Raw genomic sequence first — 13,263 nt, 5'->3', positions numbered from 1 at the left:
TCCGAGCAGATTATGTCACTTATGTCAGCAGTGAAGAAGCCAAACAATGCAACAGGAAGCAAGACTGTTTGATGACCACAGAACACAGTGATCACACCGTTACAGGATTTCTACAAATCCACCTTCCAGTTAGCAGTGATTTAGTGGTTTGCAGGTCCAAAGATATCAAAATTGTGTCAAAAGATGTGTTTTTTTTTAAGACATCTAATTTACAGACTTAATTTCAAAGCGTAACAATCACTTACAGGGTGTTAGAATAATGTTATTATCTCAAAAGATGCAAATTACCAACACCTTTAATTACCAGCACTGAAACCCAGTGGTCTAAATTTATACTGCGTTACCTCAGCAGAGGCAGTGAAGAGTTCATAACAAGCTGAAGGGAGAGGATGTGTTCCCGACCACAGGGCCTTAATGTGGACGGAAGAAAGGGAGCAAACACAGTAAACTTCCAACAGATTCTGTAGCACAGCGAGCTAGCTAGCAGGCCCTTTACCACACTACGACACGGCGTGGAGGATCCAAATAACAAGGATATTTCCTTCGCCACCGGTCATACAAGCGCCAAAGTCAAACCGAGAGCAGCTCTAGCTGAAGGCTCCACAGCGGAGCGGGAACGTGTAGGACTTTGTGGACTCGAGTTTATCAGCCATGGCGGTGATCCACATTCAGAACATCCAGTAAACACTTCTAATTGGCCTACTTCTGTTCTGCAGCTGAGCGGAGAGCACATCTCTACAGTACGTGTTCATGAATGTATGCTAATCCCCCTCTGTGTACATGCCTGCATGGATGTGTGTGGGTGCTGATTTGTGAAGACGACTAATAATACGCAGCCAGAGAGCGTGGGAACGTGCAAACGCTCTGCAGCTCTGCGTCGTCCTGTATGATTAACGGAGGCACAGCGCCACTTCACTCCTTTTAGAAGTAAAATAAATATATTCACGACAGACATGATGATCATCAGAAAGACTGTGGAGATTACACCGCCAGGCTCTTAATGTATCAATCAACAGTGCGTATGCCAACATCACACATGTGATCAAAAGGATCCACGTTGTCGTTTACTGAACAGTTCGTGCACTGTTTTCTTTGTGTGTTCATATTTGCTGGATCAACCTCAGAAAGCAGCTGAGAAACAAATTCGCAAACTTCTTAAGAATCACTTGGAATAAATTGAGCTTTATGAGTTTGATTGTAGAGAATAGAGGGTTGAACTCTGCACCCCCTCGCTCGTGTGTCGCATATGTTATTTCATGAACACACGCTGCTTGGCACGGATTATCTGGTCGTGTGAGGAGTTTACAGATTCGGTTTTAAGCCTCCTGACGGCTCACGGACACATCGTGGCTGTCCTGATATTATCAAACATGTCAGATATTTATGATTACATTAGTATCTTCGACAGACATCCCGGTGATGTTGACAATGCTGCCACGCAACGGCTAACATTCTAGCCCTTGAGGCTAACGTTAGCTAACAAACTTCTCCTCCAGTTCTCACTAAAGAATAAAAACCCATGTTGAACCTACACGTCTCCACATTCATCCAGACTGCTTGTTATTTGTTGTTGTTGTTTACGTCTGCTTCTCCGTGACATCACATGAGAGGGATCACAGTCACTTTCCACTTCCTGTCTTTGTCTGTTTTCCAGCGTACACCTGTGTTTTTAATTTGTTCATCAGCATCATCTGTAGTTTTCCCTCCTTCATTGTCAGGTAATGTGTTTTGTTCCTGGTGTTTGCTTCTTGTGTTTCCTGCCCTTGTGTCTTTTACAATCCTGCCTGTGTTCCCCCGAGCTTTATCCTGGTTTGGACTTTTGTTTTTGTATTTTTCTTTATTCTTTGTCAGTTTTGTCGCCTGCCTTTAATTTGCTTCTGCATTTCGTTTTACAGTTAATGCTGTCATTTTGCATTGGGTTCCTTTTAGCTAAAACACACAACAATATAACTACTGTGCATGTTTTTTTTTCTGAAATAAGGTCCTACGGTGATGCACCAGAAGGTGTGTGACAGGCTGCGTGCGTGCTCGTTCTCCGGGTGCGCCTCCTCACCAGGCAGCGCTTGACACTCCTGCTGCTGCATCTCCCACTGACAGTTGGTGTTGAGGGAGCAGCTCCTGCAGTTGGCCAGTCTGAAACACTCCTGCTCCTCCCTGCGCTTACACCTGGACGAGTCTGTCACCGACTTCAAAAACACACACAGAAACACAGAGGAAACAATATCAGTCCAGTTAAACTTCATCGGTGGCGTCCTCTTTTGCAGTAAATGCAATAAACTTGCAGGGATCGATACAATGTGCAACAAAAGCCGAGGATGAAACGAGCGAGTCAAACAGGCAAACAGAACATGCAGAGTGAGAAGAGAAATCAATATGAGGGACACATTATACTGAGATGTGATTTTTATTGATGTGTTTTATATTCTATAGTCGGTTTTTTTAACTCACTCACTCACAGACAACTTTATCTCTGTCAAACCTCAAAGGAAATATAAAAATCTCTCCGGTTTTATGTTTGTTTTCATCGGAAAGTTTCCTGATAAAGTGAATTAACGACGCGTTTCAATGTCAATCTTGTGTTGTCGGAGGAAAGAAAACTAGGAACCGTCCCTAAAAAAAAGGATGAAGAAAGGATGTTATATTTTTATGACCTCTGAGCTTGTTTATCAGATTTTTTCTGCCAGTTTCTACATTTTGTGACTTTCTAGCTCACAAAAAGATGTTTTTTTTTGGTTTGTTCCCTGTTTCTTTGTTTGTTTACATGATGTCAAAAAAATGATTTTAATAGATTTTTGAGGCCATGGGTCATGGAAGAGTTGGATCATGTTTTTCCATTTTAATGTTTTGTTCTCGTTTTTTTCAACATTTTTGCTATTTGCACTTAAACCGCTGCACATATCTCAGTCTTCTCTACTCTCTGAAGGTTTCCTCCTTACATAAGACAGTATTTATCTAAGTGCATGCATGTTAAAAACTGCATATTTCGCTGAACGCAGACACGTTTGAGGACTGTATTATTTGCTTTACCCTGAAAGCTTTCAGTGAAGATTGAATTTCTAGTTCACGAAGTCAAGTCTCCATTTTCAGGACACAGTAAAGAGCAGACGTAGCGAGTAGTGCAGACGTTTATATCTTATCATCGGCACCGAACGAAGGAATAACCATCGACCTCAGTTTGCATACATAACCTAAGGGACTGCTCTGACCTCTGACCTCAACCCGAGTGTCAAACTGAGTCAAACAATACACACATGTCCCCTCCTTCGGCCGCCGTGCTTCCACAAGCTCAGCTGATGTTCAGACAACATGGATGGTGGGGGGGACAGAGACAGAGCGCCGCCATGCTGCTGGGCCAGCTCCAGGGTCAGCTACACACACACACACACACACACACACACAGATTCATATATAAACCCAGCCGAGCACACACAAATAGACAAAAGCAACATGCAGACACACAAACACAGAAAGAAAGACAGAAAGAAGGGTCGGGAGTAAAAAACAGAGAAAGAGACAGAGAGAAAACAGAATGAGCCAACGTATGAAAACAGAAAAAAACACACAAACTCACTGAACCAAAGTTAGTAATATAAATAATACACAAAGATATATAATTATTTAAATATGACAGGATGAAATATAATCAATCTATAGAATGAGTTGCTTTTTGGTGGCTCAGTCGAAATGTATGTGTGAACATTTAAAAGGAGAACGGCTGAAACACTGACAGACAAAAAGCCTCTAATATTACGTTTATATCATCAGCCGTTCCTAATAAGTTTGACAGCAGTCTGAACTTTTCTCAGGCTGCACAAGAAATCTAGAAATACATTCTAATCCGTAGATAACCGTGACATTCATGCGTTCTCCACAGAGGATGTACCCTTTCCTTGCAACGACCTCTAACAACACAATACAGAGATCACATTGATCACATTCATGCTCCGACAAAGATGAACCCCTCGGACCTTATTACCGTCCCTGCAGCGCCGCCTTCAGGAACAACTGAGTCTCTTATTTATATCCAACTATCTATTTATTTATGCTTTACTGCTGGTGTCGCTTTGCAGACGAGCAGTGAGGACTTACCACGGTGCAGTTACTGGACGTGGAGATGCACTTCCTGTCCTCACACCACTGGCAGCCCCGCGTGTTGGCCGTGCAGCTCGCACAGTCCGAGAACCGGAAGCACTGCTCGTCTGTACTGTCTGCGAGAGAGACACAGAAACAAATCAGCAGGTCAGATTGTTGCTATGGAGAGTTTAGTTTAGTTCACTTCTGCTGGGAATTCATTTTAATCAGAAGTGCTCGGATCAATTCGACACGGGTGTAAAAACTACCCTCATGTGGTGCTACGTGTGCCAGAAATGCTTTCATGAAGTGTAATTTTACATGTAATCATCATGTTTGGATGTGATTAAAATGTTTACACATGGAGAAGATTGAAGTAAGAGATTTGATTTCACTTGGTTGAAGGATAAACATGCGTGAGGCTGAACAATGATCTGGGTCGTGTTAACCAATCAGACTTCTGATAGATATTCAAAGGACTTCCTGTGTGTGTTTCTCTGTTGTGTTTAGTTTTAAGCAGGGCTATCTCCGGCTGTGTTTGTGGTGACTAAAGCAGGTTATTTTTAAGCAGAACATGATCTCTTCCTAACAACAACCAAGTGGTGTTTGTGTCTAAACCTAACCACAACATGAGCACACCGCTGTAACACGAGAGGAACAGAAGATGGAAACTAAAGAAGCAGAAAGTTTGAACTTATCTGTGATTTTGCAGAAATGTCCAGTGCCAACGTTACCAGTAAAGTTTATGTTGAGAACAAGTAAATAGGCTCAATTGTTAAGAAGTCTTTTAATGCATCAATCAATTTAAAACTGACAGTCAACCATCAGCACAATCGCTTTTCATATCAACCCGCCGTGAGCACAAACTGCTACTGCATCTACATCTGGCAGAGACAGATGAGGGGGAGGAGGAGGAGGCGGGCTCGGCCCGGCTCTAATTACTTCAAAATGAGGTAATTGTTGCAGCACTGACCTTCTGTTCCTATAATTAGGTATGCAAACAAACTTCAGAGGCCCAAATCCTTTGGAATAATTATTATTCTCATGAAAAAATGAGCCTTCTGGGAGCTCAACTCGTGTTTGATCGTGCTGTTCGCTTCAGGGGAAATATGTTGGAATGACAGGGAAAATATTTAGAGAGGGAGAGAGAGAGAGAAAGTTTACAGACACACACGGCAAAGAATCAGCTGAGCAGACGACTTACCAGGTCGTGCAGGGCAGAAAGTAGCTGGAAGAGTGTATTCGGGTGGTTTTGGCTCCCAGGGGAGACATCTGCTTTGGACCCAAAGGCAGCGAAGGCCCGGCCCAGCAGCAGCACACGAAGTCGGGTTGGAAAAAGCCAGGCAGGACGGAGGGGTGTACGCCAGCACATCGTTCAGAAGGAGGCCCGAAAACCCCCCGAAGATGTACATGGAACTGAAGAAAACACAGAGAAGATTATAGAGAACCACAGGAGGACGCAGACATCGGTACAAACAAGCTGTGGGATGAAGAGACGCGGAGGAAACAAAGCTACAGCGAGAGAGCAGCGGATTAAAGAAATAATAAACTCCTGCAGGGATGAAGAAACATTGAGAAACCAGGAGAACGTTTAAAAAAATAAGGTGAACTTTGGTTGGGAAGAAAGAAAAAAGAACCTGGGAGGGAGGGAGGGTGGTTTGAAGCCTTTTGAAGTTCAAAGCTGACATCTTTGTGAACAGAGTCGCCTTTTGGTGCGTAAACGGTGTTAAAGGGTCAGAACCATTATGTCCGAGTTCAGCAATGAGTCTCTCTGAATCGTGACGGAACCACCGTAACATTTTAAGTGTTGTCAATCCCATTTTTGGTCAACTATATTCTACAAACCTATAAAAAGCCCTGTACTCTTTGTTGTTCTCTGATGACCTTTTTTTTCTCTCTGGTTCAGATTTTTATAAAAGCCGCAGCACGAGGATGGAAAAACCAACTTAACAATGCGAGTGAGATACAGATATACAGATTCAAAAAAAGGGGGAAGGTATAAATAGATCTCTGGAGGTAATAAAGTGCATGTATACACTGTATCTATAAATAAAGGGTGTAAAAAGAGTTACTGAGGAAACATCCAGATATCGGCAGGATGGAGGAGGTGGCTGCAACAACTTTCTCAGCAGAAGACGTGACAGGAGGAGTGAAAACTGAGACTAAATTTAACACTGAGATAAAGAGATGAGTCCCAAAACAATCTACACAACAAAACTGGGAAATTTCTGGGAAATGGGAAAGTCCGCTGAGACGCTCAGTGTCTCCAAAACTTAGAGGACACTGCAGGAAGAAATCAAGGAAAGTGAGAAATGTGCCAGCGAATAATGCATCGTGAACAGACGGGTATTTGCATGACTGTAATTCAGTAGTTTAGCAGATTTGTGTTGTAGTTTCACACTCTGCTGAAGTGTCCTCGAGCATGGCAACAAGGAGGAAACTCACCCGTTGCTAACCACGGCAGAATGTCCAAAGCGGTTGACGTCCCGGTGCAGACCCGGTCTGGGGAGGACGGTCCACTCGTCACAAGCTGAGGAGAAGCAAACACACATACACAGATTTGTAAAGAAAGTGTTTCAGCTTTGTCGTGTTTGTGAGTGTGTGTGAAGAAGAAGTGAAGAAGAGGACTGTTAAATCTTTGTGCATTTATCAGTAAATATACAAACAAACACATTGTTGTCTAAAATACTGTTGGATTGTGAAGATTTGAAGGGAAAATGTAGTTCAACCAACATTTCTCCTCTTCCTCTTCTTCTTCTACTTCTACTTCTTCTTCTACTTCTACACCTTCATCTTCTTTTCTTAATCTTAATTATTGCTTGTTAGAAAATAGAACAGAGGAGGGTGACCCGCAGTTCAACCTCCTCCCCTAACTTCATCATGAGGAATCAGAAATCATTATCTGAACCTTTTCATCATCATCGAATTACAGCGACGTAAAGAGGATATGGAAAATAATCCGAGAGATGACTTCATCAAACACTCTCCCTCTCTCTCTCTCTCTCTGCGTATTTTACTATTTGGATTTTACACCTCTGTGATGTTTTAATGACCCCGGCGTGCTCCCGTTATATTAATATGGAAATGACTGTGTGAGCGAGCCTTTGGTGTGCTGGTGTAAATGTGCCATTTAGCCAGATGAGCCTTCCCCGAACGTTAACGGCGAGCCGGCGGAGGTGGGCACTCGGGGGCGGCCAGGTTGCTAACGACCTCGTTAAGCGGTGCGCTAATTGGGAGCGCTTGTTTAAGAAGGAGGGATGCTGCAGAGGAGGGGGGAGGTGGGGTCATTCCAATCAGCACCAAGAGCAATGAGTTCATCAATAGCAGGGGTTAAAGGTCGGTTGTATTAACATGCGACACAGAGTGATGTTGATACGATCAAGCAGAACTGTGGGCCTGTAATACTGCAGCTGGTGGGAAGTGAGAACAGGTGCTGTTGTTCCTTCTGTACGGCTGCGTTAGGTGGACATTAAAAACACCTGACCTGACCTTCATGAAGAGGTGAATACTATCTTTTCAATACGTCTATTCTTTGTTGTTGTCCCGTCCTCACCAGAAAACAGGTGTTAGGTCGTCTGTGCACGCAGCTTATAGTTTAATTTTTACATTTAGTGTGGAAGCGGCGACCTCTAGTGGTCGGAGTAATTATGGCAGGTGCACAGGAGGAAGTACGGCAACGTAGCATCATGGAGGAGGTTGGTGTTGATGGACATGTCAGCCACAGGGAGGCCGTCGTTCGTGTCTTCTCGGAGCCAGAAGTCACTGTTGACTTATTTAAACTCATAAAACATAAAGAAACACAAACCATGATCTCTTCCTCGACCTAACCAGGTATGACGGTGAAGATCTGATAGACAATTTGTCTGTCTGCCTCTTGCTGGGACTCAGGTGTTAGGTCGTCTGTGCACGCAGCTTATTACGATTAATTTTTACATTTAGCGTGAAGAGGCGACCTCTAGTGGTCGGAGTAATTATGACGGGAGCACAGGAGGAAGTACGGTGACGTAGTATAAAGAAAAAGTCAGCTGATGGAGGTTGGTTGGGGTTGATGGACATGTCAGCCACAGGGAGGCTGATGTTTGTGTCCCATGTGAAGCCAGAAGTCACTGTTGAGTTATTTAACTTGTAAAACATGAGGAAACACAAACCGAACTGGGACTCTTTTAGATTTCTACCCCATGACGATGAAGGTCTGATAGGACAATTCTTGCTGGGACTCTACAACGGTCATACAGTAGGTAGCGCTGTAACATTAATTAAGTAAAAAGTGAGACCAAACATCATTATAATGAGGTACTATAGTGCTCTAAAGATAACCTGGTCTACAAGTAAACACACAACAAATGTCAGATCATCATGATTTTAACGATTTGTTCAGTGAAAATTAAAAATTCAGATGCAAAGTTGTGAATGATATCCCGATCACATCATCTGTGAAAGTAATCAACAATATTTATCATCACATGCAGCCAACCTTTCCAGTTGTTTAGCTATAAGTGACTGAAGGACTTTGACAACATTAAATAAAGTCTGAAGTTGAGCAATACATTAACAACTAATGTTGAACACACATGAGTTTGTGCAGACGGACGGTTGGAGACTGAACTCCCTGTAGATTACAAACTCTCCGCTGAGCAACTTGACAGACGGCTGCAGTTAATATTACACATTTTCCAGTCAGTGGAGATTTGAATCTGTGATCCCCTGATGAAATCCGACTCCAGATCTGATGTTTTGTCAGCTGTATTTTAATATAACCCCGGCTCATATTGGCACCTCTGCTACGGTAATCATCACTCAGCAGACGTTCCAGATGTCTTCTGCTGTGCAGCGACTCAAAATCCGTCTGAAAACACGTCACACACACACACGTGGCGCTGAAAGTTTAAATGTAGATGCATTGATTGTTTTGTTTGTTGTCTTTTGTTTTAAAAGGTATTTATTGTCACTAAATACATCAATAGTTCTGATTTACGTGAACCAGGGGCCTCGTTGCAACAACGGAGTTTAAAAAGCCCGACACAGCCGACCTCCAACCTCCAGATAAAAACAGATTACAGCCTCGGTAGCTTTTGATCTCATGTGTTGGTTGTACAGAGCACACACACACACACCTTATCCATCCACCCTGAGATTGATGCTGCCAAATTGTCCACCACAGAACTGCAGGCTCAACAGATACTTATCGGCCAGGACACACACACACACACACCAACACCGATTTTAATTTCCTCTCCGGATATGAGAAAGTCCGTGTTAATAATGCATGGTGGGACAGAGAGAGAAACCGTAAATCCAGGGAGAAGCAGGCAGGCGAGTCGGGCTGATTGACAGTTTGATCTGATCTGCACTAATAGAGGACTTGATGTAGATGGGCAAGAGGAGGAGGAGGAGGAGGAGGAGGAGGAGGAGGAGGAGGATTGAACGGCAGCCACTGTCTGCTTCTCCAATATATCACGGCTCCCAACATCTTCCAAACAAGCTCCAAAAAAGCCCTGGGCTTTTCAGCGGGCTCTGCCATGTCTGTGCGTCAGGTGTGTGGCAGACAGTGTGTGTGTGTGGGTGTGTGCCTGTGGTGTGTCAACTTGGCGAGCGCCACGTTTTTAATCAGAGTTCATTTCCCCCCCCCCCCAAATCTAATTAGAAGTGTGAGGGTGGCAGGGTTGAGGGGAGGATGGGTGAGGCGGGAGGGAGGGGGAGAGAGGGAGAATTAAATCCAAATGAAAAGTGCCTTCTGTGTCGACCTGAATCTAATGTGTGGCAGCAGAAGTGCAGGAGAAGCTAATAACGCCGTGTCGCACCCTCCAAGGTTAGCGCGGCAAAACAAAAACAAATTAGCGCGCTTGGAAAAACCTTCCACTCGCAGCGAGTGGCGGAGGCAGGGAGGAGGAACGGAGGAGCAAATGAAGAACCAACACGGGATGGAGAGAGAAAAAGTGACTTCCACAGGTGGAGCGATTTATTATCTGCTGGAGAGGAGAGGAGAGGCGAGGAGAGGAGAGGAGAGGAGAGGAGAGGAGAGGAGATCTTCTCCTAGAAACTTCCTCACAAACATCACAAACATGTATTATCTTGATTGTTGTTTCTGTCTTCTTGCTAATAAAGAAGTTTTCCTCTCAACGCCTGTGTGATGTGCAGGTGTCAGCCATGTTCTGACATCTCAAACACAAACTTAATAAGCACAAATCATTTCTCCATTAATCAGGAGCACCTTCCAGTTCAGACCTCCTCCTCCTCCTCCTCCTCCTCCTCCTCCTCCTAACTCCTCGAGTTAGAGAGGGCAGCTAGTGTGCAATGAAGTCCAGCAGATCTGCAGATACGAGCGGTAATGAATAAATGATGATATTTATGAAGACAGAAGTGTGTTTGCAGAGTTGAGGGACGTGTGAATACACACATTAACTGCGAGTGTCGATGTGGCGAACAGAAGAATCTGACGTTGCTTTTTTATTCAGGAGCTTATTACGCGCTTCATCCCGGCATACCTTCATCGTCTTCAGGTAATTCTCTTCCACCGACATCAGAGCTGCTTTTTCTCTCCCTAAATCCCTCCTTCATTTACTTCTTTATTTCTCTCCCGCTCTCTGTATATCCCTACCTTCTTCTTCAGAGCACGCCGCTCTTATTTCATTCGCTTTCTTCGCAATCACCAGCTTTATCTCACCAACATCCTCCCTGATATTTCTCCCCCTTTGTTATATCGTTTACAGCAGAGAGCAAAGAGAACAATGTAGGACGGAGAGGGAGGGGATAGGCCACAAAACAAAAACTTTATTACATGTGAAATATTTTACTTTTGCACTTTTGATTAAAAGGTTCAGTGTGTTCTGCAGCTTTTAATCACTTCTCAAACTTGACATCAGTCAGCTCAGCACATGTAATTAGGAACATCACTGTTCTGAGCTCTGGAAAAGGGCCAGTTTAGTTTCCATAATTATAATGTTGGAGTTTTCTTCTCTGCAAACCACAGAAATGCTCAAATGTGTCGTACTGACTTGCAAAACCAGCGACTGCAGTTCAAGTCTGTCTGAAACTTCCGGATGTTCTTCAGAAGACTTGGCGACCGGTTCCAGCCGTGTTTGCGAATTTAAAACTGAACGTAAAAGAAACATTAAAGGGATATTCTGGTGTAAGTTTAATCCATGGTCTAAATTACTGTGAAACTGTGTTAGACTCCCTCTCGAGAGATCAAGTTAGCAGACCGCTAATTTACGGAGTTTTATCAACCTCAGCAACGACCGCACGACAACAATACACTGCAGTAAATGGATCCAAATATAAACCGCCACCAAAAAGCCACAAATAATGCTCAGAACAGCACCAAACTTCAGCAACAGTACAAATAGGTTGTCAGCACATAGTCCGGGGCATCTAACCTCCGCTAGCTTAGCTGGATTTCTACTGAAAAGCTGACTAAATTTACCACTCTTCTGCAGCAGCTTCCTGTTGACGGGAAGTCCCAACGAGTCGATTACCGAGTGCAGTAGAGTTCCGCGGCTCATGGATGAAAATGTATGATTATGACTCCATTGGAAAAGCAATCAAAGTCATATGTGTCTTACCTGCCAGTTTATAACAGTTATTATCGAGAGCGGACAGGGAAAAGAACAGAATTGAGCATTTCTAACCGCACTCGGTAATCGTCGCGTCGGGACTTCCCCGACCCTGGAAGCTGATGGAGGAGAGTTGAAAGTCTGTTTTTAGCTTTCAAGTAGAAATCCAGCTAAGCTAGCGGAGGTTAGATGCCCCGGACTATGTGCTGAGACCCTATTTGTACTGTTGCTGAAGTTTGGTGCTGTTCTGAGCATTATTTGTGGCTTTTTGGTGGCGGTTTATATTTGGTTCCATTTACTGCAGTGTATTGTTGTCGTGCGGTCGTTTCTGAGGTTGATAAAACTCTGTAAATTAGCGGTCTGCTAACTTGATCTCTCGAGAGGGAGTCTAACACAGTTTCACGGTGTGTTAGACCATGGATTAAATTTACACCAGAATATCCCTTTAATTTGGAACTTATCTGTCATTCTGCAGAAATGTACTTGGTTGCCATTTATTGTTTATTGCGGTTTTCTTGAAAGGTACAAAATCTCGACTGACAATAAATCCAAAAGATATCTATCAGTATTAAAAACTGAGAGACCCAATGAACTTAATAATCCTATAACTGAGAGGAAACAGAAACACTGGCGGGAATAATCAGCAATTAGTATCGAAAAGAGCATCAGTGCATCTCATTTTCTCTACATTTCACACTTCACATTCACCACGTCGCCTTAAACAAAACAAAAAAACACTGTTTCCTGCGATTATTACGACACAACACATGATCAGAGAGCTGATACAGACTAGACGAGAAACGGGGCTCAACAACCAGCGATGTAAAGGCTTTCTTTGTCAATCAGCTGATGAATTAATCAACTAATTGATTCAGCACTAACCCTAACAAACCCTGTCTGACCGTTCAGTTAATTGGGCACAACGACGCGACAGCTGAGACACCAACATGCCTCTTCTTCCTCCTCGTCCCCTCGTAAAGAAATCATCTCAAAGCACCTTCCTCCATTCACACGCACCCGTCTCTCATTTCTTTCCCTCCTCATGTCTTCGCTGAGTTAATCTCTCTACTCCCTGTTGTTTTTCTCCTGTGAAGTGTTGGTGTAATCCTTCTTTTTCTCTCCCCGAGCTCTCTTCATTCCTCCGTCCCCGTCGACTGGGGAGGAAACACTCTCCAGCCATCTGGTCTACGTAGCGACTGGGTAACCTTTAATGGTCTCCTCCATCATCCATCATCCATCCTCTCCACCTTTACCGCAGTCTCTGTATCCCAACTCGCTCCTGTGGCCTCCGTCACAGACAGATTATGTTTTTAATCATTGATTTTTGGCTCCGTTACCGTAACTTTCTCTCTTCCTCCCTTCATGAAGTCTGCTCCATTGAGGGCGTTTCATTAAAAACTGCTGCAAAAGTCTGTAACTGTAACAACTGTAAACAACGTTTGTATGTTCCCGTGTGAAATACTGAACAGATTGGCTCTGGTGGATGTACGTGTGCTGCACAAGTGTCACTCAACTTGTTGTCAAAACCAAATACAGAACAAAGTGTAATAAATGTGCTGATCATTTTGGATTATCAGGTCATGGGTGGTTGTAAGGAAGTGGCTGGCAACCTTTGATTAGATATTTTCTCTTCGATCTA

The 13,263-nt window shown here is 43.7% G+C and overlaps 1 protein-coding gene across 3 annotated transcripts in view; it reads right to left on the bottom strand.

Moving 5' to 3' along the window:
• The window catches only part of atrnl1a (attractin-like 1a), a 237,858-nt gene that overhangs the window by 171,124 nt on the left and 53,471 nt on the right, over positions 1-13,263 (bottom strand). For 2 of the 3 annotated variants that reach the window (XM_030441997.1, XM_030441996.1), the window contains exons 11-15: positions 6,517-6,601; positions 5,276-5,487; positions 4,090-4,208; positions 3,252-3,368; positions 2,054-2,186 (exon numbers count right to left, since the gene is read on the bottom strand). In XM_030441997.1, the coding sequence (XP_030297857.1) occupies positions 2,054-2,186; positions 3,252-3,368; positions 4,090-4,208; positions 5,276-5,487; positions 6,517-6,601 (666 nt within the window). The remainder of the gene's footprint in view (positions 1-2,053; positions 2,187-3,251; positions 3,369-4,089; positions 4,209-5,275; positions 5,488-6,516; positions 6,602-13,263) is intronic. The other variant, XM_030441998.1, reaches the window with a different exon arrangement.

This window comes from Sparus aurata, chromosome 15 (genome assembly GCF_900880675.1).
Source record: "Sparus aurata chromosome 15, fSpaAur1.1, whole genome shotgun sequence".
In the NCBI taxonomy this organism is placed as follows: domain Eukaryota; kingdom Metazoa; phylum Chordata; class Actinopteri; order Spariformes; family Sparidae; genus Sparus; species Sparus aurata.
Note: the sequence above shows the minus strand (reverse complement) of the source record. Positions and strands in the feature narration are given on the sequence as shown.